This window comes from Mauremys mutica, chromosome 11 (assembly GCF_020497125.1).
Source record: "Mauremys mutica isolate MM-2020 ecotype Southern chromosome 11, ASM2049712v1, whole genome shotgun sequence".
Lineage (NCBI taxonomy): Eukaryota > Metazoa > Chordata > Testudines > Geoemydidae > Mauremys > Mauremys mutica.
The window spans coordinates 85,860,008-85,885,088 of record NC_059082.1 but is presented as its reverse complement, the minus strand read 5'-3'; the positions used below and the strand labels follow the sequence as shown (position 1 = coordinate 85,885,088).

At 43.1% G+C, this 25,081-nt stretch overlaps 1 protein-coding gene across 6 annotated transcripts; it reads right to left on the bottom strand.

Annotated features, from left to right (window-relative positions):
- Nucleotides 1-645: 645 nt before the first annotated feature.
- On the bottom strand, nucleotides 646-24,685 carry IL4R (interleukin 4 receptor). 6 transcript variants are annotated; one of them, XM_044980263.1, is made up of 11 exons: nucleotides 24,088-24,685; nucleotides 22,991-23,122; nucleotides 15,531-15,644; nucleotides 10,758-10,908; nucleotides 9,691-9,860; nucleotides 8,630-8,787; nucleotides 7,442-7,601; nucleotides 6,681-6,780; nucleotides 5,701-5,779; nucleotides 4,840-4,925; nucleotides 646-4,742 (listed from the first exon to the last, which is right to left on the bottom strand). In XM_044980263.1, the coding sequence occupies exons 3-11, from the start codon at nucleotides 15,601-15,603 to the stop codon at nucleotides 3,335-3,337; spliced, it is 2,385 nt and encodes a 794-aa protein (XP_044836198.1). In that variant the 5' UTR covers nucleotides 15,604-15,644; nucleotides 22,991-23,122; nucleotides 24,088-24,685; the 3' UTR covers nucleotides 646-3,334. The 6 variants fall into 6 exon arrangements, with proteins under 6 accessions (XP_044836198.1, XP_044836200.1, XP_044836197.1 ...); XM_044980265.1 differs by lacking the exon at nucleotides 22,991-23,122 and adding an exon at nucleotides 15,891-15,970; XM_044980262.1 differs by lacking the exon at nucleotides 22,991-23,122 and adding an exon at nucleotides 15,902-15,970.
- Between the last annotated feature and the right edge of the window lie 396 nt (nucleotides 24,686-25,081).

The window sequence follows — 25,081 nt, the reverse complement described above, 5'->3', positions numbered from 1 at the left end:
GCCAGACGCTTCAGAGGGAGTGAATGGAACAGGGCAATTATTGACTGATCCACCCTGTCATCCCGTTCCAGCTTCTGGCAGTTGGAGGTTTAGGGACACCCGGAGCCAGGGCCATCCCTGGGGGGGGGTGGTGGCCCAGAACACCCCCCCGCAGCCCCACCCCCACTCCACCCCTTCCCCCAAGCCCCTGCCACCCTTCTTCCAGCCCCTGCTCCACCCCTACCTGTCTCTTTCTGGCTTCCGCGCCCTCCCCTGATATTTTCTGGCTTCTTGTCTATCCCTCTGCTAATGGTTCCTAACTTTGTTAGCTTTTTTGACTGCTGCTGCATATTGAGTGGATTTTTTCAGAGAATTATGCATGACGACTCCAAGATCTTTCCTGAGTGGTAACAGCTAATTTAGACCCCATCATATTATATGTATAGTTGGGAGCATGTTTTCCAACGTGCATCACTTTGCATTTAACAACACTGAATTTCATCTGCCATTTGTTGCCCAGTCACCCAGTTTAGTGAGATTCCTTTGTATTATGTACTTTGGTGATAGCTGAACTGTACTCATCCCTTTAATTAATATTTAGAAGATTGCACATACAATTAAAGCTATTTTTGAATAAAAAAATACTCTCAACCTGATAATTCTGGTAAAAGTCTTTAATGTGTTAATCACCAAGTTAAAAATCAACAATAATATGTTTTCATTTATCAACATCCTCATTATAGTGGTGTAAGTACCAGTGTCCAAACAAATGCAAACACCCGCCTTGAACATGTGCAGCTTGCAGTAGTGCCCTTCTGCGGTTATGCACTTCCTTTGTATGGCCGCAAAAGTCTACATAGGGCACAAACCCCTTATCTGCTTGCCCATCTGAGTCTTGTAGGTAGAGCTGCTGCAGTGAAAAACCTCCCTTATAGAAGATGCCAACGCAGTAGCTGAACAGTGGCCACAGATGCATTCTCTGAACTGGCCTAGGCCTGTTTACGGCTAGAAATGGGAACAGGGATTTCTGAATAATATGAGCTGGCTTGAAATGTAAAGAATTTGCAGTAGCCATTTAACTATCTGGACTCACCACCTTACTGTGGCATTTACAATGCCACAGTATATACTTCTGCACTCAGGTAGTTCAGAGTCTGAGGGAAAACCTTTGGACGTATTATCACAAGGGGCTGGGGCACATGTGATCCCAGCTGAATTCAGCTGTGGGAGTCATTTCCAATCTATACCCTGGACACATACAGAAACCGGGTGGAATGCACACAGTTTAGGGAGTTTGATCCTACACTATTCAGGCTTTTTGGGCATACACAGTTTAAAAAGTCTGATCTCAGTTACACTGATACTAGTGTGGAGTAACACCACTGACTTCCACAGAGTTATTGCAGTCACACTAAGATAACAGATCAGAAACTGATCCTCATGAATACAGTTACTGAGGGCTAGACAGCGCTGCCTTTGCATGCAGCCGTGAGGGGGGCAAACTCAGGAGCCTCCTGTAAAAGGGTGGCTTGCCCATTTAAGGGCTAGAGGTTTGGGACCAACCAACCTTAGTAACTAAGTAGGCACACGGTACCTGAGCAGGGATCAGACAAGTCCCCTATGAGAGCAGCAGGAAGCTGCAGGAAAAAGAAGGGGGTGTGTCTGCAGGAAACGGAATGCAGAGAGTGAGAAAGTTCCTGCAGGGAAGACCCTGAGACCAGAGGAGTTGCCCCAGGTAAGAAGGGCTGGGAGTAGCTTACTAAAGCAGGGAAGACCCTGAGACACCAGGGGAGCTTGGAGGCGTGCAGGGAGACATTGTCCAGTGACCCAGCTCCAGGAGGAAGTGTTTGGGAGTGGGACTCCCTACCCAAAGGGGAGAGAGATGCTGAACTGGGCTTAGGGCCTGGAAGGCCAGTGTGTGTCAGGACTAAATAAACTGGACCCAAACAGGGGAGTGTTCTAATTACTTTTGGGCTCTGATCTGGAGTTTTTGAGGAGTCCATAAAGGGAAATTCAGCAGGGTGATGCAAAGCAACCTCTGGCCATGAGGGAGCTACACCTTCCCTTCTCACATCATCCACGCCGGGGCCAGCCCCACTTACAGTCCCTGCACTCTCCTGAAAGTAGCTAATGAGAGGCTGTGCAAAGGTGTCCTTGAAATCAGCAACCTCCTGCTTTAACTTGCACCTTCTTCAGGTCCTTGGGATGCGAACCAGCTTATATAGCACCTCTGAATCCGAGCTGCAGGGTCAATGTGTTTCCCATGCAAGGGTATTAGGGCCAGACCAATACTGGGAAGCCAAAATGAACACGGGTTCATGCCCTATGCAGCTGCTACTAGTTGTGGGGGTGGAATCAGTCCCCATCACAGACTCTAGCTCAGTCTGTAGCTTGTCACCAACTTTTCATTGGGAGAGCCACTGCTGGGATCCTTGAACACCAACAGCCCCGAGAGTCCAAGCCATTTACCAATCGACAGCTGGAGCAAGTGTGACCATGACATCCCAGCAAATCTATTCTGATCTGTTCCAGAGCCCACCCAGTGTCTGCATAGTGACAGCCTGTTCTTCTGGAGGGAGTGTGGGAAAACAAGCAACATTTCCATTTTCCACACAGTTTATTCCCAAAGGCTATCTTGATTGCAACCCCATGAAATTAATCTAGGTCATGTTCATATAGCAGTTACACAAGCCCCTGTCCATGAAGGTAAGTTTCACTGTTTTCTGGTTCATCCTGGTGCTCTCACTCATTAGGTCCATTTGGCCTGTTTTTATGAAAAGTGACATTTTTGATCCCTCACCTGGAACGGAGCAATAATCAAAAGGACAGGTTCCTAAACAGGAGCTATCCACAAAGGGGCCACCCAGTGGCAACTTGGCTGAGTTTGGGGGCTCTGAAGTTTGATTTCTTTCTAAGGATGGTTTAGATTCAATAGTGTTGTGGTTCAGTGACTCATCTGATAAATTAACTGCACGGCCACTTCCCGTGCTCACAATATTCTGTAACTGCGCTTCCCTTTCTTCCGCATTTACAGATGTCCTCAAATGGTCACATGTATAACATATTAGAAAAGGACACGGCATGTTATTTCTACTCTCTTGTATCCTTTCATCTGTACAGTCAGTAGTAGTCAGAAGTACAATTTTTTGTCTCCTGTATGGTCCTCCCAGTCTTCCCCTGAGAGCTAGAATCTAAAGACCACAGCAACTTTTTCTTGCCCACAGTATCTTCATCTTCACCATCACTACAAGGTTCATTAAAGCCGATAATCCAAGGGCTGTCACTGCTGTTTTATGTGAGATCCTCTCCTGAACTCAGACCAAAGGCAAAGCCTGTGATAACATCTGAGTCAATGCTATAGAAAGTCAGACAAGTCTATCTGCAGGTCAGATTCACAGATGATAGCTGGAAGTGTTTCTCTGAGGTTGTTGTTTAAAAGGTTGATAAAGGGTTTATAAGGTGACTCAGAAATAGCCTCACTGTTATTGTCACAGTGTGTATTATTGTGTTTAAGAGCAATATCAAAAGGTTGGTAACTAGATGGATTAGAAACAGAGGGGCTGGAAATTGCAGCTGCTTTTTCTGGAAGATTTTGACATGTTGTTTGCTTGTGTATTTCTTTCTCTGGCAGGAAAAATGAAAGTTTGTCATGAGCATGGGAGGAAAACCATGGAAAGTCTATGTCTTCTGAACAGGTGGTTTGAAAAGCAGTCTCAGTGCAGTCACCCTTGTGGTCAGTGTAACAACTTTGATCACCATGGGGTCGATGGGCTTCTTCTTCTCTGCAGGGAAGTATTTGATTCTCTGGAAACTCTAGGGACAGTGAAGAGCTTGGGTTTTCCAAACACTGTGTCAGGCTATTGCTAACCGTGGACTGAGACAGGAGGCTGCTGAAGCTCTTATATGCTGTGCTACAAGACTCCGTGGACTGAGACATGAGGCTGTCAAAGCTCTTATATGCTGTGGTACAAGTCTCCATGGACTGAGACATTAGGCTGTCGAAGCTCTGATATGCTGGACTATTTATTCCATCTTTGATTATCTCAGAGGAAGGAGCATTTGGTGATTTTTTAATCAAGACCAACAAGTCATGCTGAGTTTCAGAACTGCAAAGAAAGTGGCTTTGATGCAACACGTCTGGAGGATTCTTTGCCTCGGGAGAAGCAGTGTCTGTGTTAGAACTTTGATAACCAGATTCAAACGATTCTTCTGATCGCACTGACTTTGTGCTAGCTGCCCTACAGTTGTAGTCATCCTGAGAGGCTGTAGTGGGAAAGGAGCAAGCGTGTGAAGTATCACATGACTGTTGATCCTGAACTACATTTTCTTTTGGTGTTTGCTGTGATGAATTTTCTGATTCACTGTTCTCAAAGATTTTATGCTCTTCTATGATGAAGTCTGGAACTTCAGTGTCACGAATACTGGTTCCACATTCTAGTAGCTTAATAAACATGTCTGCAAGTGCATCATTGTGTTGAGTGTGTTCGATAAAGCTATTAGCACTGCTCTCACCAGTTGAGCACAAGACGATCTGACCCAGATTGTCCTCATGGCTCTCAGTTTCAGTGTTTGTTGAATACTCACAGACTTCAAGAGAATCTTCAACCAAAGTGATCTCTGGAATTAGAACAGCCTCATACTGTTCTGGGAACCACTCTCCACATTTATTCAGGCAACTGTCGGGTTTCTCACCACTTTTGACGTTATCTTTCCCCTTCAAGGTTTGGCCTTGAGCATATTTTGCAAGACAGTTCTTACAGCTTCTGTTTTTGGGGATCAAAAGGAAGGCACAATTAATGTTAACTTGATAGCAAAATATTTTATGCTGTAAATCAGAGAAATGTTCTTTATTTTACTTACAGTTGGTGTTCCATGTGAGTCTGTTTCACATCATGGAAAGGTGCCTTAATTTCATCAGTGGACAGCATTTTCCTCCAGACTGAAATCTAACAGAGGCATAAAACAGATTTAAGGTATTGTAGCGAAGTGAGACTCACTGGCGTGGCGCCTCCTGCTGGTTATCCTGGGAATTAGCTCGATTCCAGCCCAGAGCGCCCTCTGCAGGCCAGTGGCTCACCTGCCTCAGGCCCCATGTCCTGCCCGGACCCTGGTGCCCTTTACCTCAGGGTTCTGCCCCTGCAGTACCCCCACTCTGGGTCTCCCCTCCCAGGGGAACCCCCACCCTCTACATCCACCTTGCCTCAGTGACTACTATCTATCCCCCGCTCACGGGGGCAAACTGCAGTCTGTAAAAGGCAACTCATCATTGGCAAGCGGGTCGGACCAGCTGCCTCTGCCTAATCCCAGGCTGCAGCCTCTGCAACCCCAGTACCTGTTTTGGCCTTTTAGCAAGGCCTGCAGCCTGGGGATTTACCAGGCTGGAGCTCTCCAGCTCCTCCTGGCTTTCCCTAGCCCTGCTCTGTTCCCTGTACCCAGGCAGCTCGGTCCTTCTCCCTCCAAAGCTGGAGAGAGACTGACTCAGCCCCTGGCTCACAGCCCTTTTATAGGGCCAGCTGTGGCCTAATTGGGGAAGCAGCCACAGCTGCAGCCACACCCAATCAGTCCACCCTTTTCAGGCACGGGGTAACTGCCCCACTACAGGTATGGTTGAATTAAACTTGATATTTCTCAGCATCACAGTCAGCATCAGAACATATTACCGCTTTCATTTTTTGAACAAATGGGAAATATGTTTTTTTGTAAAATCTTTAAATCACATACCTGAGCTGCCTTGACATTCTTTACAACCAGATGGCTCTTGGCTGGATTTGGGATTTGATCCCACCATTCTCTCTTAACTCTGCAACACAAGAATCGTTGCTTACTCTTAGCTGTGTTTGGTCTCAGTTCCCCAGTTTCACCACCCCTGCTCTCTCTCCTCAACCAGTCTGTATGCTCCAGCAACTGGAAGCACTTATTCTGTGTATGTCCAGGAGTGACAATGCTTTTCAGCAACACTCGTGTAAACATTTGTGCATATATTAATGATTAACTGGCCTGAGCACCTTCACGTGGTCAGATTATTATTTGAGATTGTGAGAAAAACAGGGAAATCTATTAATGTGACCCAAGTCCAGCAAATTACTCCTCAAAAATAAAATACTGCAGTAAGATATAACCAGCACTATTGAGATATTTGCAGAGCTGGGGACCCAAAGATGACAGACACTGCTCTGACAAGGGGAATACTTTATAGAGATGAGGAGGTTGGCTCTATTAACGTTTTAACATTATATTAGCTGCATTTGCTGTCTTCAAAATATATGGGCCAAATACTGAGGATTTTACTCAGGCCCATTGAAATCAATGAGAATTTAGTCTGAGTAAAATTGGAGTAAGGACCTCAGATGCAGCCCTTAAAAATGTGTATTAGCCTTTCAACAGTGGGTCTCATGGTACTTTACAAACATTCATTAATTAAACCTCAGTAGGTGCCTGTGTAGTCCTGGCACTATTATACAGATGGTTTAGTGGAGAAAAGTGCTGTAATCTAATCTCTTTATGGGCCTGGTTCAGAGAGGTGATATGAAGGTTAATTAATTACTGTTTGTAAAGAGGTTGCTTGTAGATCTTCAGATAAAAGGTCCTTCATGATTACAAAGTATTAGGTTACTATACTACTGTACATGCCATTACACTATATGAAACCGAATATTTGGCAAACTGCTGCTCTGTAAACCCTTGTTCAGTATGATACATACATGGCAAAGCTGAAGTAACAGATTAAAATCAGAGCTGGGATCAACATGCAGGATATGAGAACAATCTTCTGCAGACTATCTTCTAAAGTTATTCCATAATCTATATATTCAGAAATAAAAGCACAGTTAATAAGCATAGTCATGTCAGTGATCTTCTGTACACCTTGAAATAATGCCACGTAAAGGATTTAAAGTAAAGCCCATATTTTTTATATATATATCTCAAAATGTGCATGGGGACCTACAGTTATGGTATGTGAGGCATTCTAGAACATAAGAACATAACAGTGGCCACACTGGGTCAGATCAATGGTCCATCTAGCCCAGTATCCTGTCTTCCGACAGTGGCTCATGCCAGGTGCCCCAGAGGGAATGAACAGAACAGGGAATTATCAAGTGATCATCCCCTGTCGCCCATTCCACAGAGGCTAGGGACACTTCAGAGCATGGTTTTGCGTCCCTGCCCATCCTGTCTAGTAGCCACTGATGGACCTAAAGAATGGTGGGAGCAGTGGAGTTGATTACTGTGTGGTTGTTGTCCTTTTGGTAATATGCTTTTTGTTCTCTTTGGAGTCTTTGGGCATCGATCTACAATAAGTAAAAGTTTGAGGATGATGATGATTGTATTAGCAGCCCTGGGACTCACTGGCTTCATCTCTCTAATTGATACAGAAAGGCAGAAGAAATAGTGGGATGTACACCATATGCTTTAGAATCCTGTAAGATTCTTCCACTGAGTTGCATCTGTTACTGATACTTACCACTGTGAAATTCAACTGCATTGCTCCAATCACTCCATTTGGTGGAATAGATGCCTGTATAATTACGCCGTACGCTTACAAGGTAGTCATACCCTCGCTTCAACTGCGTTGCAAGAATTTCAAAGTGTGTCGTTTGGTAGGGAAGCTGTTTTACAAACTTCTGAATAAAAAGGGAAGTAACACACTTAGATTCTGTATGGAATATATGTTTAGTTTCCTGGACAGTGTTAGGGGTGACATTCAGTTCATATAAATGTGTTTTACTGATTTCACTGCTGTAACCATCTAATTGATACCTGCTAACAAACCAAAGGCTCAAGATATATTTGAAGAGAAATAAACTCCTTTGCTGTATAATTTAAAGTGGATTAAATCCATTTTTAGCACACAATTTAAAAAAAATCAGGAATAATCTAAATAAACACAGAACCTGGCTAATTTATTCTGAGAATCAGCCTATGACTGTTGAACTTCAATATGTTACGTTTGTTGTTAAAGACTTGAGTTTAATGAAATATGAATTCAGTGGCATCCAGGGCTCAAACTGGGGCAGTATGTAGTAGTACCGTGTCCTGACACCTCTCCAAAGCTGCTATACTGTGCTACAGAATCTCACCTTTCATTTTAAAACAGAGAGTACGGCCTGGTCTGCATGGGACATTAGCGCATGGCAAACCAGAATGTGAATTTCCACATCACTAGTCTGCCGTGCACTAATGTCTTGTGTGGCAACTGTTACAGCACACAAACAGTTCTATAGTGTGTTTTGTCATACAGGAGGGGAAGCCATGCCTGAGGAGCCCAGCAGAGCCTATAGGGAGATTCAAGCCCCACCAAGGGGACCCAAGCCCAGTGGAGCCCTGAGAGCAAGAACAATCATATTCTGAATCTCAGCACAATCTACTGTGAGAGGCGTCTCAATTTGATGACTCGCGTGGGGAGAGCTTATTCTGTGGGTGAAGGTTGGAAGATTACCACCAGTTCCACTCCTGGTGATGTCACTGAAGCAATGTTACCTGTGGCCATAGTGCTTGCTGTCCCTTATGCATGAATGATAGGGGGAAATGGCACCCAGCAGTCTCATCACCATTATTAACCACCTGGTTAAAAGCTCCTCAAGATTTTCTGAAGGACTTTTCATACCATGGATACCAGCTCAAGAAAGCAAAGAAAAACATAGTTCCCTACCTCTTCTGGATTCTGCTTGTTCCAGTATTTGACTTCATAGTTTACTTCATCTCCATAGAGCATGTCCCCTGTGCTGTAGCTCTCGATCCACTTCAAGACGTAGAAGTTATCATTTTCACTCTTCTCAATAGTAAGATTTTTTGGGGGCCTTGGTTTAACTGTAAGGGAGAAACACTGACTCAGAGGAATGGACAGAAGAGGGCTATTCAGTCACAGACAATGCTGTAGTTACAGATGTGGGCAGTGCATTCAGCCTTGTTTCCCTGTGCTCTGGCACAGGGATGTAAAAGCCAAAAACAGAATACTCCTTATTGAAATGGGATTTTTGAGTCAGTGGAATTAGTTGTAGGTCTCAAATACATGTTATCAGTGGCCTGCTCCCAACATGGTGAAAATGCATAGAGTTGCTTCCTAGCTTGTGTTCTGGGGATGGGGATTTGCTTGTGGCATCTTCTTGGCCAACCTCTCTCTGGTGCCTGTGCTCTGAGGATGGGATCCCAAGGCGCAGATTCATACTCATCCTGCTAGTGAGCAATAATGACATTAAAGAAGGGCCCAGATCACGGCTGCAGGTTAATTACTACACAGGTTTCTTGAAATATTTCTACTAATATCTGAGATGAGACAGATTTATCCATACAAACTATTTTAATACCAGGAAAGTATGTGGGCACACGTGTATGTGTAATAGGTATATCTATGCTGACTGTATCCTGTGACATGAGAGAGACTGACTATTTTACCAAAGGCTGTTGCAATCTACCAAGATTTAGTTCTAGAAACCCTGTTCAGCCCATTCAGACACTCAGGGTGGTGATTAAACTGTCATGAGATGTTTTGGGGGCCAAGAATCCTGGCTAGAGACCTTTGTCCTCTCTCAGAAATAGGCAATGACATCTCATTCCTCATCCGTGAATTCTGTTGCCACATGAAGAACACACTACAGGTGCATTTTTCTCAGAGGATAAGAAGGTGCTGACTGTGTGATGCTGGGGAGGTTGTTGGCTGGGGATGTGGAATGTGATATATCAATGACAAATCTGTAACAAACTGTATCTCACCAATATGTGCTGGTATTACAGTGCCATTCCACAGCACTGTCCCATTGGCCTGTAGTGCTAAATGATATGTGAGGCCTGACGTGAAATATTCGGGCAGAATTATGCAAATGCAGTTGGAAATGGAATTCATGCTGCTGCCTTTTCTATTCTCAGGGATGCATGCATTATATCTGAAAAATATCAAAATTGATGTAATGTTTACATAGGATTAAGCACTCAGTTCATTTAAACTAAGCCCCCATTCAGTGTCATCAGAGAAGGCTCCCAGTGTGTAAGCTGAATCTAAGATGCACAAACTTGGTTCCCAGAAAGCATTTGGTACAAAAGTCTCAGCTATCTGTGTGTCCCCCAGTGAAAAACTCCATTGAGAAAGCTATGGCCTAGTCTGTAAAGGAGAAATGAACACCGTGAGGATCTGTTCCTCACACGGCTGCATCAGAAAGAGCATATTGGTGATGGAAAGCCTTTAAGTCTGGAAAAGGAAGAGGGGTCAGCTAACCTGTTCAAAGTGATGCCACTTGCATGTCTCTGGGGAGAAACTATAATCAGCTGGGGAAAGCAGGCTGGAACTGGCTTCTGTTGTGGGAGTGCCAACAGGCCTCTGCAAAATAGGGCCAGGAATAAGGACTTGGCCCTATGTTCTTGTGCTATATGCAGGAGAGCCACTGGGCTCCAGGGGAGAGGAGGGAGAGGATCCTTTCCTCCAAGCTGAAGACAGGGAATACAACCCCTTCTAGGTCACGCAGCTACTGCTGTATACTCCCCACGCGGAGCCTCATGTCCAGTGAAGGTAGCTGCAGATCCATTGGCCCTGACACTTCCCCAGTTCACACCTAACGATCCCCTCTGCACCAGGGGCGCAGGGAGGCTTGTAGAGTTGTGCTCTACCAAACACAGGGGGTGAGGACCCCAAGCATTGTGCCCTTCCCCATGCAGCAGGACTACATTGATTCTGCTGTGCTTCAACCCCCTCGCAATGGCCATAGAGAGGCGGGGCAGGGCTGTTAATAATTGCAGCATATTTAACATTTTAACAATGAACCCAGAAAGTGGCATTAAACACTTACAATGTTGAGAAATATTCCTTCTTGTAATAGAGTCGGAATTCCTTGGAGCAGTTTGTTTGTGGAGCCACTCTCCAGTGACAAGTCAGCTCCCTGGCATAGTCAGTGAAGCAGTCAAACATCCCTGCTCCCTGTATGCTCCCTGTTGCCATAACTAAGGAAAAACCAACACAACACTGAGCAGTGACAGCAACAGGAAACAAAATCAGCCAGAACAGGGTCTGGTGCTTAGAAGTATAAAATTCTTCTTTTGAAACAGAACTATTAAAGGTTTCAGAGTGGTAGCCGTGTTAGTCTCTGTCAGCAAAAACAACGAGGAGTACTTGTGGCACCTTAGAGACTAACAATTTATTTGGGCATAAGCTTTTGTGGGCTAGAACCCACTTCATCAGATGCATGCAGTGGAAAATACTGTAGAGAGGTATAAATACACAGCACATGAAAAGACGGTAGTCACCTTACCAAGTGGCGGGTCAGCGCTAACGGGCCAATTCAATTAAGGCGAACTATTAAAATCTCTTAAAGGGAGCGTGAAAGCTCAATCATTTGACTTGTTCAGATTTAAATGGGAAGAGAAACTAAACTTGGCCCACTACAGAGTGCACCCTTGAAATTCTATGGCACAAAACGAAAAGCCTGTACAATCGGAATTTGGGTCAAAGACCCCAAAACAGCTCCCAGCTCACCTACTTTCAGGCCCCGAAACATTATCATTGGGAAATTAGTTTATCTCAAGTTCTGTGTAAAGGTTATTAAAGATTAAACAGAATCATAGATATTAATGACAGAAAAGATTAATTAGGCCACAGTGCACTCTCCTAGGAATCAGAATAAGGTTCCTGCCTACAGGGCTTTTTCTAGTGTTTTGTCGAATCTAGCTGCAAACATCCCAAGCAAGCAGGCTTCCCTCATTCCCTGCGACAGGCTTCTCCATAGCCTGATCAAGTTCCCTGTTTAAATGACGTTTTCTCCTGATATTTCATTACCTTATTCCTAGTTATGCCCATTATTTATTTAATTATTATGATTAATGTGCGTTGTAGTAGGGCCCCGAGGCCCCAGTCAAGATCAGGACCATGTTGTGCTGGGTGTTGCATTAACACAGTGGGCATGTCTACACTGCAGTTAAACACCCGTAGCTGGACTGTGCCAGTTGATTTGGGCTCAGGCTAAGCGGCTGTTTAATTGTGGTGCTGATGTTCAAGCCTGGGCAGGAACCTGGGCTCAGGGACCCTCCCCACTCACGGGGTCCCAAAGCCCAGGTTCTAGCCTGAGCCTGAACATCTACACCACAATTAAACAGTCCTTTAGCCCGAGTCATGGGAACCTGAGTTAGCTGGAATGGGTCAGCCACAGATTTTTAATTGCAGTGTAAAGATACCCAGCAAGACCTGCTCCCTACTCCAAAGAATTTACAATCTACTTTGAAACAAGATACCATGTGACTGTACTGAACAGCAGAAGGGAAGTGGGTGGGAGGGCATGTGTGACAATAAACTCACGTAGTTACAAAGGCTAACAACATGCCGTGAAGTTCTGAAACGTGAACTTTTAAAAAAACGTCAGTAAATACCACTCATGTTTCCTGTCCTAGATAAGTCCTCTCCCTTTCTGGCGCTTGACTCTTTGGGTATTTGTAGATGTTTGTCACATCCCCCCAGTCCTCTCTTATACAAGCTATGCAGATCTAACTCTTCCAGTCCTTCTTTTCACATCAGTCTCCTCCACATCCCTGATTATTTTTTGTTGCTGATGTCAGAACTCTGCCAAACTTGTCAACATCTTTCTTTCTAGTAATGAGGTTCCCAGGACAGAGCCTGCTGGCAGTACTCCGGCTGAAATTACACAAGGGTTAGATAGAGAAAGGATTCCTCCTCTGCTCCAGGACAGGATGATTCTGTATATGCAGCCCAAAACTCTATTGGTCCTTTTCTTGCTGTCATATCACTCAAACTGAAAATTAATTTGCTGGGAAGTCCCACCCCTTAGGGTTCTTTCAGCCGCTCCTGCTTCCCAGGTTCCTCTCTCCCATTCAGCATCTCAGCTTGCATTTTCTCCAGGATGAGTTTCACTCGGTAACTTCTTGCCCATGTTTCTAAGCTCCCTAGGTTCCTTTGTATTATTTCTCAGGTGTGATGAGTATTTCCACCTACTCCTTATGAAGTGTAATCTGAAAATGTCATGAACATGCTGTTCACTCCTTCTTCAACAGCATTAATGAAGTTGTTAAAGAAGACTGGATCTAACACTGATCCCTGTGATACTTCACTAGAAACTTGAGCCAACAAAATACTTTGCTGCTTATCACTGTCATTTGTTTATGGTCTGTCATCCTCATTAAAATCCATATATATTACATCTGTTACTTTCACTTCCTCTTCTAAATGCCCAGCCCTTCTAAGTCTTAATCACCAGCAGTCCTTATTCACTTGAGTAATTCCATTTACTTTAAAAATCATCATAGAAATCATAGAAGATTAGGGTTGGAAGAGACCTCAGGAAGTCATCTAGTCCAATCCTCTGCTCAAAGCAGGACCAACCCCAACTAAATCATCCCACATAGGGCTTTGTCAAGCTGGGCTTTAAAAATCTCTAAGGATGGAGATTCCACCACCTCCCTCGGTAACCCATTCCAGTGCTTTATCACTGGGACTCACTTACTTGACTAGTACTACTAGCATGTGTATGAATTGAAGCTTCAGGAACCAATTTTTTTACCTCTATAAAATAAATAATTTAGTATGTTTGGTATGATTTACTCTTTATAAACCCCAACACTTCCAGCTGCTCATGGTTCCATCATCATCTAAATGTCTAGATTGTTTTGCTTGTGTTTTATTTTACTGAGGATAAACAATCTTATAGGTAAATAATTGCCATGTTCTTTCTTCTTTCCTTTTCTGAACATCAGTACCACATTTGCTTCCCTCGTCTTCTGGTATCTCCCCACTGTCCATGTTTTTTTCAAAAACAATTATCAGTGGTTTAGTCAATTAAGGATAAATTTCCTTCAATACCCTACAATGCATATTGCTAATCTGTATAGGTTTACAATTTCAAAGTACTCTTTAACTACTCTTTATCCATTGTGATTTTTACAAGGCCTTTCTTACTTTTTATTAGTCAAACTTTTATTTATTTTTCCTCTTAAAGGCAGATTTTAAAAGAAGAGTTCAGTGTATCAGCCATTTTTGAATCAGCATTAATTTCACTCCCTCCTAATTTTTAATGGACTTACTTTCTCCCTTGAGATGTAAAAAGCTCTCTCTAGTCTCCTAAACTACTTTGACTAGCAGCATTCATTCATTTGGCCTTTTACTTCCCTTATCTTTTCCCTACAACTTTTAACATGCTCTGTATTTCTTTTAACATCTCTCTTTTTCATTTCTAGCACAGTTTAAGTCTCAGATCTTTGAGAATTTCCTTTTGAAACCACATACAATACAAAGTTTACTTTCAATTTGTATAGTTGAAAAAGGGGAACTGAGATACTGAACTTTTTTTTATCTTCAACAAGAAAAATACAACAAAGAAGCTTGAAACATGCAATTCATAAGGAAGGAACAAACCTGTAAAACCAAACATTGACAAAAAGCGGGTAAGAAAATTTTGGAAAATCTAAGCATATTCAAATCAGATGACTTAGCCGATATACACCGGTGGGGCTTGATTCTTCTCCCATTTAATTCTATTGCAAAATTCCCACTGATATCACTGGAAGTAGAACTGGGACTGTGGGTAGTAAGGAAATTAGCTAATGCAATTTTTGTACGACAGACAGTTTTGGTTTTTTTTTTTTTAAACCATGGACAACTGAGGTGTTAACAAAAGACTGCTCCAAAAGTAAAATGTAGAACTGATTCTCAAGAGGTTAAAGGAGGGATCCTGGCAATCATCATCCTATAAATCTACCTAATATCCACAAGGAAATATTGGAAAAGATATTAAGAAAAAAGTCCCCAAACATCTAGGGTCCAATGCTCCTCCTGTTAGATAAACTGCACTTCAGTGGTCTCCATTGCTCTTGGGTAACCAAGAGCAATGAGCAGCACCTGCGGTTTATAAAGGTTAAATCTTACCAGAAAAACTTGATTACTTAAAAAAGGACAGAATTAGTGGGCAAAGGGCACATAGGAGACATCACGTATATGGGCCTCAATCATCTTTCCCTACAGAGGCACCAAAAGGGCTGGGCAGCACCAGGAAACTCTGCAAGGTTTATTTCACAGTTTACAAGAAATTTTCTTTCACATAGTGGGATTTGAAAGGGATCACAGCCTCACAGCCTGTAGCAGAGAAACCCCTACACACTCTGAAGCATATATGCACTGGTCTGCTGGTTCCCCCTCCTCCCTGTCAGCACAGCTTTCTCAAGAACCATGTTGCTGTTGGCTGAGTCTCAGCACGGTGGGCAGTGGTAGTCATGAGAGTTTAATACTCCGTCCCTCCAGAGCAGAAATCCACTGGATAGCCTTGGGCCAGCAGGGGACAGTGCTGCAGTTGCAATAACAGGGGAACAGAAAGACAGTCTCTCCAAACATCCGTTTCAGCTCTTTATCAATTTTTGAGTGGGGTTTTTTTTTGCACGTTGAAAATATTAGTGGAAAAATATACAAGAACTGAGACTATAGTCTAACATATAAATATTGTTGATATTTGCAATCAGACATATTATTATGGCTACTGAATTATGGTAAAAATGTTGCTTGCTAATTGTTCTAGTCACTTAAAAGTGTTGTTGATAAATGAATTACGTCACGGCATTAGCAAACTCACTGTGATATGTTGCACATGAAAAGAAAAGGGTCCATAAGGCAAGCACTGCAGCCTTCAGGCTGTCAGCCATCATTAGCACTTGTCAGTTTCTGTAGGAGAAGCTGTGCTGAGACCCTGCCAATAGAAAACATTAAAAGCTTAGATTAGTATACAAACTAGCCAAAAGACACAGTTCTTTCTACCCTTCACCCTTCATATTGCTCCCAGTGCCAGATGTTAGCACATTCCGTGTATTCCAAATTTCCTGAAGCTTTGTCATGGAGTAAAGGGAACAATTAAGGCAGATAAGGATATTACAAAAGAGTTAAATGAGTTCTTTGCAAAAGTCTTCACCCCAAAGACTGTTGGAGAGATACCTACACCAGACTTACTTTTCTCAGGTACTAAAGATGAGGAACTGCCAGAAACTGAGGTCCCAAAAGAGGATGTACTGGAACAAACTGAAACATTTAAGAGCAACAAGTCACCAAGACCAGGTGGTTCAACCCAATGTCCTGAAGGAATTTAAGATTGAAGCAGCTGACTTGCTAACAAAAACATGCAATTTCTCATTAAAATCGGCTACTATCTCAGCGAACTAGAGGCTAGCAAATACCATATCAACCTTTAACATAAGGCGCTGGGAAGATCCTGGGAATTACAGACCACTGAGTCTTACTTCAGTTCCAGGCAAATTTGTTAAAAACAGTAATATGGAGTTATAAAGCACCTATATGACCATGCTATAATAGGGACAAACTAGCACAACTTCTAAAAAGGAAAATTGTGCCTCTTTAATATACTAGAATTCTTTGGGCATATCAAGCACATAGTGGATAAAATAGCTCCAAATGACATTATTTGGACTTTCAAAAATCCGTTGACAAAGTCCCTTAAAAAAGCTATTAAAGAAACTAAGTGGTCATGTAGTGAAAATACTGTCTTGGATTAGAAATGGCTAAGGTCTGGTCTTCACTAGAAAAGTACAGTTAGAACACAACTTTGAAGAGTTGTGTTAACTAATACAGTGTTGACCATGACTTTGCAGGTAGTGTAGACAGAGACAAATCTTGTTCAGCATTATGTCAGCTGGTTACAAGCAAACGCTAGTCCCTTCCTCTGCTGTATATGGTCCTGTCTACTCTCCGAGACATTGCCTTTTATCAAGTGTTGGGAAGAGTTGCAAGCTGAGTTGCTCCTACATTGGTTGTAAATTATGGGAACACAGAAGACAGTGTCTTGGGTTTTGTATGTGTGTAAATATCTACACACATACAAAAACCCAGTTACAGTGAAATGGAATGAAAGGACCTGAATTGCTTAAATACATTTCAAAGGACTTCTCCTGTAATGAAGCTTCACTCCACTATCAGGCAGGTTCCACTGTGCTATTCCCCTCCTATTTTCTATTCTATTTCCCATGCTATTTTAGTTGCTGAGCTATTCAAAATGGTCACAAAAAATTTTAAATGGTGTATTGTTTTCCACTCTCCTCATATGAAAAAAACCCAATGAAAGCATTGGAAAATTTTAACCTTAAAGGTTAAGGTTTCACAAAGTTTTGAGTGACTGAGAATAAGGAGTTAAGATGGAAACTGTTAAGCAACATTAACTAAGCAGTCACTGCTGATCCCACTATAAAGTGGAATGCATTTCTATTTATCTCATACACACTACTTGAGAACTGACTTATCAGCATTTGCGAACAGACAAAAAATGACTGACCAAAGAGTAAGAAATATTCCCAAAAGGACACAGCTGCCTTTAGATTTGACAGAATGTTCTGCATCTGAAAAATAAGAACAAATTCTCCAAATACAAATTATTCCTTCTCTGTCTGGATTTCTCAAGAGAGGAAATGGTTGATTTCCAGTCAACTGCTGCGTAATGGTGTCTCATGACTAGTGTTCCAAGAAACCCTTAAAAGATTTGGCAAAGGCCTCCTGGAAGAAGTGGGTTTTGGAAAGAATTTGAATTATGAGAGGAAGAGAGCCAGGGATGTCATTTCTGGAACAGTGTGGTGTAGAAGGTCTAAAGGTGAGAGTGAAAGAAGATGAGACTAGTGACACTAGGAGAATGAAGGGATGTGTGTGTGTGTGTGTTGAGGGCCACTGTGAAGAATGAAAAGGGTGAATTCATTCTCTGTATTTTATTATTTCCAGGGTTATTCATGTACATGACAGCTCAAATTATTGCAACCCAAAGCTCTCATACTTGCAATATATACAATAAACATAAAATGTTCCGTTAGACTCTTTTCCCCTTGTTTTGTCATCCCACTAATCCCCCTTTGTGTTATTGTTTTCTCCACTTGCAGAAGGTTAGTTGCAGTATCAAGGCCTTAGACTGTAGGGTCACAAGGCAATGGCCATGTCTTATTTTATATCTGTTGTGCACATCCATGGTGATATGTAAACAACAATAGTGCCCGCCTCATTTTAAGTTTGGCCACTGCATAAAAGAAAGCCTTTTACTTCAGAACAAGGAACAAGACATTGTTTGTATATGCTGTTTGTAAATGAACCATTCTTTCTGACTTCTTCAGTACCACTCTCCTTGTCCAGCCGCCACCACTTTGGCTGTTCACAACACATGACATTTTACATGTCCTAACTGCCAGTGTCCTAGTGCTTGATTACATAAAATGAAGTGTGTCCCCAGCAGATGACAAGACTCATTGAGACAAAGCTCTCTAAATAAATAGGGGAAAAAAGCTTTTAATCAAAAGAGGGCAGACAGTTTCTCTCCAGTAAAACCTGAACAGGTAATTTTTGTTGTTGTTGTTTTACTTAATCAGATTTGTGCATTCCAAGATGAGCGTTCACGAAGGGGAAGAGGAAAAGGCAAAGGGTGTCCTGACATGTCATCTGCATCTATGACCCACCCACTAACCTTGTCTGCAAGCAACAAGGTATTTTCTCAGATAACCTTGGTCTGGAAGAAACTGCAAGTGTCTAGCAGTTGTCTTTACTTTTCACCAATTATGTTATTTGTCTTTACTTTTTACCAACTATAAGAACTGTAAAATCATTTCAGGCCCACAGCTATGGAGTTCTAATGGGTGACAGCTGTCAGGCACATATAGTAACAGCAGGTGTCATAATTATACCTATAGGCAGGGCCCAGTATAATCCAGGGCACAACTGAACAAAATCTGCAGCAAAAAATCCAAAATTCTGTATCTCCATGACATATCTTTCATTCCTATCCTTCCCCCCTCCCACGACTATGTTCAACTTTGAGCCATTCTCATTATGCAGCAAAAATATTGATTTCTGTGGTATCTTGGAAAAATGCTGTGACACTGGTAGACCAGGTACCATCTCTTGCCAATGCTGTAGGCATCAGCTAAGCACTGACAAATCCAGAGCTGGAAACCAGCCCAGCCCATCTGCATGTTAGTATTGTTCAAGACAAGTGTTAACTTGCAAGGATGTGTTTAGTTTTTAGACTCTATAAAATGCTTGTAAGTTGCTGCATGCATCAATCTTACTTATGATGTCTGTATCCCATGCTATAATATGTACGTTTTGCTTTATAACGGTAAAAATGTCTGCTCTGAACTTGTGAGCACAGGCAGGTGGCATAGATGCTGGAACTAGGGATGCTGCCCCCTGGCTTGAAGTGGTCTCCATCATTTACAGGTTTACAGTTTGGTTAATTGGCTCCCAGCACCCTCACTGTACAAATTGTTCGAGCACCCCTGGCAGGAGGAGTGCCTACCTTGCCCACCCAGGAGGACTATTAGAACAAAGTGGGCCATTGTGAAACAAAATGATTAAGGCTACGAGTTGGTCACGGATTCTGTGATTTTACATGACCTCTATGTCAGCCTCTGGTGGCAGGGCTCGATCTTCCATGAGTTATTGTTTATTGCCTGCATCCTGCCTGTGACTTATTAAAAATACCTATGACAAAATCTTAGCTTTAATCATGATACAAAGACTTTGCTAATTGCCCCTACACAGGTTACGTGCAGAAGGGCTCGTCCCATCAGTTTTAATTTTGGAAGAGAGAAATAAAAATAGCTGACAAAATTTTTCCATCTCTTTGCTGTTCGGACTCTCACAGGGACGTAGCTAGGAAACAAACGCAGCTATCCCCCTAAAAGGCATTCAGTGCTGACATTACTACATCTCTGTCACCTTTTGGAACCACAAACTGTAACTCATGTGTGTATATATGTTGCCTGCTTTAACCCGTAAATAACTCTTGTGACTGGTTACCCACGGGGTGCCACCTGGAACTAGGGTATCACTGAGCCCTCTGACCCACCAGCCTGAGCTCCCTCTCACACCGTGCTGCTGTGACAAGCTGAAGACACGCTCAAGGTCTTACATTTCCACCAGCATACTCACAGTTCGGGACACACCCAGCTGCAGTTACATGCAGGCTCTCTGACTAGCTACTGCACGAACCAACACTAGAAAAGCTAAACCTGAGGTAACTCAGCTCCCAGGCACGCACCCCCTCTGGAGCATAAACCCAAAATTATACTGTCTTGCGCGGCACAGGGAACTGTACAGAGTAAGCTCATAGAGTTCCCCCCTCCCCCAATGTGGAGAGGAAATGCAACAGCCTCTCTGAGCTAAGATTCTCATGCACTGCACTCCAAACTCACTGGTGTAGATTAAAACATAAAATAAATTAACTACAAAAGAAAGATTTTAAGTTATTATAAGTGATGGCAAACAGATCAAAGCAGATTACCTAGCAAATAAACAAAAAATGCAAACTAAGCTTAATATTCTAGATAGATTGGGTATGAATAGCATAGTCTCACTCTAACTGATGGTACAGGCAGACTTGTAGATTCTTAAGGCACAAGCTGCATTAGCTTTACAGCTTGGGTTTCTTAGGTCTTCATACACAGGCTAGAAATCACTTTAGACTGGGTCCAGCGCTTCCCCACTTTAGTCTTTGTTCCTCAGGTGTTTCCAGGAGTCTTGTGTGGTGAGTGAAGAACAGATCAGGTCACTCCCTGCCTTATATAGCTTTAGCTTATGGTGGGAACCCTTTGTTTCAAAACTTAGTTCCCAGGCCGGTTTGTGGAAAAATATTGACATCCCAAGATGGAGTCCAGAATCATATGGCCAGGCCAAATGTCCTTGTAGAGTCATAGCAGCCATTACTTACAGGCGGTCTGGAGTGTTTTCAGGAAGGCTCACCAGGTGGGAGGTAAGCTTCTCCTAAGGCCTATTGTTTTCCCTAATGGCTCATTGCCCTGAATAGAATCATAGAACTGGAAGAGATCTTGAGAGGTCATCTAGTCCAGTCCCCTGCACCCTAAGTATTATCTAGACCATTCGTGACAGGTGTTTGTCTAACCTGCTCTTAAAAATCTCCAATGATGGAGATTCCACAGCCTCCCTAGGCAATTTATTCCAGTGCTTAACCACCCTGACAGTTAGGAAAAACTTCTTAATCTCAAACCTCTTTGCTGCAATTTAAGCCCATTGTTTCTTGTCCTATCCTCAGAGGTTAAGAAAAACAATTTTTCTTCCTCCTCCTTGTAACAACCTTTTACATACTTGAAAATTGTTATCCTGTCCCCTCTCAGTCTTCTCTTTTCCAGACCAAACAAACCCAATTTTTTCAATCTTCCCGCATAGGTCACGTTTTCTAGACCTTTAATCATTTTTGTCGCTCTTCTCTGGACTCTCTCCAATTTGTCCACATCCTTCCTGAAATCTGGCGCCCAGAACTGGACAGAACTAGTCCAGAATAGGCCCTTCCCAACCAGCTATCTAGACTAAAAACATCTTGTCTAGTGGGCATTACCCATGTGTAACTACAATTGAAGTACAGATAAATAGTCAAGATTTATAACTTCAGATACAAAAATGATCCATGCATATAAATAGGATAATCATATTCAGCAAATCATAACCTTTCCAATTACACTTTACAGAACCCATCTTACATAAAATACACCATAATTATGCTATAATCATATCATAATAATACTGCTATGACAAATATGGCGTGCAGTGTCACAACTCTTTCATTTCTTTTTCTTGGTTAATAAATCCTTAGTTTGTTTACTATGGGATTAGCTACAAGCACTGTCTTTGGTGTGAGATCTGAGGTACAAATTGACCTGGGGTAAATGACCAGTCTCCAGGACTGATGCAACCTGAATATTTTGTGATTTTTGGAGTAAAGCAACCATTTATCACAGAGTTAAGCTTGCTTTGGTAGCAAGATAGACTGGAGTGCCCAAGGGGACTGTCTGTGACTCCATGGTCAGACTGTTATAGTGCTTCAGGAGTTCACATTTGTTACTGAGTTGGTGAAATCTCATTATAGACCATAACACCAGTTTGGGGTCCCTACCCTGCTTTTTGACCATCTACCCCGAGGTTGACACCCACCGTTGTGAACCACGGCACACAGCGTGACAAATGCTATATTCCATTTCTGCACAATCTATGAGTCCAAAGGTCCCTGACTGAAATAACTAGGACAATTCACTCCTCTCAGAGCTATTGCTGCTGGCTCTTTGCACACTCAGACAGGCATCCATTCACACTTTTGACGTTTCCTTCGCAGTCATAAGGACTAGAAATATAATTCTTTAAAAAATGAAATCCGAGATTCTGGAAACAATTCTGCAGCAAGGGGTGAATTCTACAGCAAATTCTATGATTGCTGAATACTCAGGGCCCTGGGTAGAGTGGTCTCACATAGGGGAACTTGCAGGAGGTATCTGTGAGGAGGTTTTCATGGTGACATATCTTCTTGAATTTTCAGTTTTGATATGGAATAGAAAAAGATTTCAACAGGCTTCTCTGGGTTAAATAACAAGAAAGAAAAATGGGTTTCTGCCAACAGTAAAGTTTGTACTGACACGTAGTCTAGCCTCAAAATTTCCTTTTTAAATAGTTTAATTCTGACAGGAGTTGGAGATAACACTGAATTTCATTAACATCTACGAGAAGTTTTCAGTATTTAGACTACACGAAGCTTCCTTAGTCAGTCATCTAAAACTGCTCTTCTATATTTACACCTTTCATATTCTGATATATCTCCTGTTCTCAGATGTGATCAGTATTGCTGTATAAGCCCTAGGAAAGATAAGGGAACGTTCAGTAAAAGTAACTGGAATTCTATTAATTCTTTCCTGTGGTACTTGTATCCAATTCTAACAAGCGAGTAACTCTAATGAAACCTTTTTCAAACAATTCCAGCTACAGCATATTGATCAAAGTGCTGATAAGAAAGACAAATATTATGACTCCTCCAGTTACCAGTAGAGGAAGGTTGGGCATTCAATATGTAGGAGTAAAAATGAATAGCTTTCTATACTTTCAGCGAAGATAAATGTAAATACAAGTCAAGCCAGTAAAACATACAGTTCACAACACAACTCTCCTTAGCAAATAATCAGATAAGGGTAAAAATTTTCTTCAGCTAAATATAAGACAGAGAGAGACAGAGACAGAGACAGGTGGGGGTGGAACCTCTTTGGTATAACTTGCCTGAACCAATCTTCATTTTCAGGGCTGGAGAGTGAATTTTGTTATCAGGTAACTTTGTCCCAAGCCAGTGAGTGGGAAGCACTGTTCTACTCCGTTCTTCATTTTCGTAGCAGGCACTGTACGAACTTGTTTCTTTCAGTGGGTAAAAATTATTGCATATTTCCTTATTACACGCACTCTCCTAAACAGAGTGGAATTTGCATTCCCAGCCCACTCATTTACCTTTGGCAAACAAACGTCTTCTTTTACATGGTACAGTCCTACTCAACAGAGTTCCCAGCAATGACACCACAGAGCAGGCAGAAGGAAATAATTTGTGACTCAATGGAAACACCCACAGAGCAGGCAGCTTCCTTCTTTTATTCTCCTCCCCACGTGGGGCTCAGTTCTCACCAATGCTAGCATTCCCTCTTTCCTTCCCCTTCACGAGCATGGCCCTAGACAAGTTAGATACGTTTTGTGATTTTAAAAAGCAGCTCACAGGCCTGTGGCATTTCATTTACAATCAGTGCCCTGGAAACTAACCCCATATTCTCAAAATGGTGAGCAGAAGCCATGTGACACCCTTACCTTTGTAGATGTCAGACAGCTAAAACCTATGCAACACTTTTGAGATTTTCAGTGTACAAATTGGATATTTAGCTTTACTCAGCACTCTTCACACCAGGCTTTGCAATTTCTGTTTATTCTTGCAGAATTCACTTATTCTTATATTAAACAAATCCTGCATCTTGGCAGGGGGTTAGACTAGAGGACCCTTGAGGTCTCTGCTAGCCCTATGGTTTTATGATTTTATAAATCAGACACAGCACCTCCCATTGTAAGCGGGTGTGGTCAGTGGTCTATAACATTCTCAGATAAGCCTTTTGGGGCTGAACTTTCTGATGCATATTCTCAGCCCTGAGATATTACTTATTAGAAAGTCTGAAGAAAATACGTGTTTGGCTGTAGACAGTTACAATACAGCATTAGCCTCCCCAAAGTCCATTGACTTAAACTACACTCTAACAATGGGCTTTTCTTCAATGCAAAGTTAACTTATGTTACACCTGGAGTATTGCCCCAATTCAAGTCCAATCTACACACAAACCCCTTACCTTGACCGTGGTGGTGCTGTTAACTCAAGTAGGCTGGCCAGTCAGGAGTTACTAAGGGTGAAGTGCTGATGAAACTAGAGCTGCTAATGTGACCACTTTGCAGTGTAGATGGAGGCCATAGCCACTCAAGTGCCAAAAAGTGGGCAGCATGGCTCAGTGCATGATCTGATCCTGTGTTCCTAGAAAGGGGCTGGGAGAATCAACTGACACCTCAAGAGAAAAGGTTTCCAACTTTCATGCTCCCTCAAGGTAACAGACTCTAATTCCCTAGGACCAATAATAGTGAGGGGTGAATTTCAGCCAAGGGCCTTCACCCAATGTTCAGAGCTAGGAACCGTAAGCAAAAATACTCCAACTGATCTTGATAGCTGGGATGGCTCATAGCAACCATGATTGTGATGGCCTGCAGTAATGCCCAGAATGGCCCAGAGCAGCATAGCCACAATAGCACACAGTGCCCATGACAGCACACAGCACCCGCAATGGCCTGCAGCAGGCGAGGCAAGCGCCAGACATGACAAGCCTGGTGAGATCATGCAGTCCATCTCCCTGCCCAGCTGCCCCGACATGGGCAGCAGGGAACCCCAGGAGGGCTTGGGGCACGGTAGGGGAGGTGTGGGAGATACCCCAGGGGCTGTAGCGCCAGGGGGCTGGGAGCTGCGCTCAAGGGGACTGGCAGTGCCAGGAACTGAGGGGGGGCAGGAGAACACTGGGCAGGGGCGGTGCTGGGGGGGGCGGGGTTCTTGGAGGGGGTAGGGGGAGGGGCAGTGCAGACCAGGATAGTGTGGGCCGGGGGGGGATTGTTAGAGGGGGAGGGGTCGCGCTGGGGGGAGTAGCGGCGCGGGTGGGGTTGTTGGAGGGGGAGGGGCAGCGCGCGGGGGGGGGGTAACGCCTGCTGGCTTAGCGGCGCGCTCGGGCTTCTTGGAGGGGGGAGGGGTAACGGCGGAGGGAGGGGCAGCGCGCGGGGCGGGGGGAGGGATAGCGGCGCGGGCGG

Coding starts and splice junctions, on each gene's coding strand:
- IL4R (XM_044980263.1), bottom strand. CDS start 15,603: ATGATGGCTGACAGCCTGAAGGCTGCAGTGCTTGCCTTATGGACCCTT. Junction 8,788..9,690: donor TGTAATACCAGCACATATTG/GTGAGATACAGT, acceptor TCTCCCTTACAG/TTAAACCAAGGCCCCCAAAA. Junction 6,781..7,441: donor TGCAGTTGAATTTCACAGTG/GTAAGTATCAGT, acceptor CTGAATATATAG/ATTATGGAATAACTTTAGAA.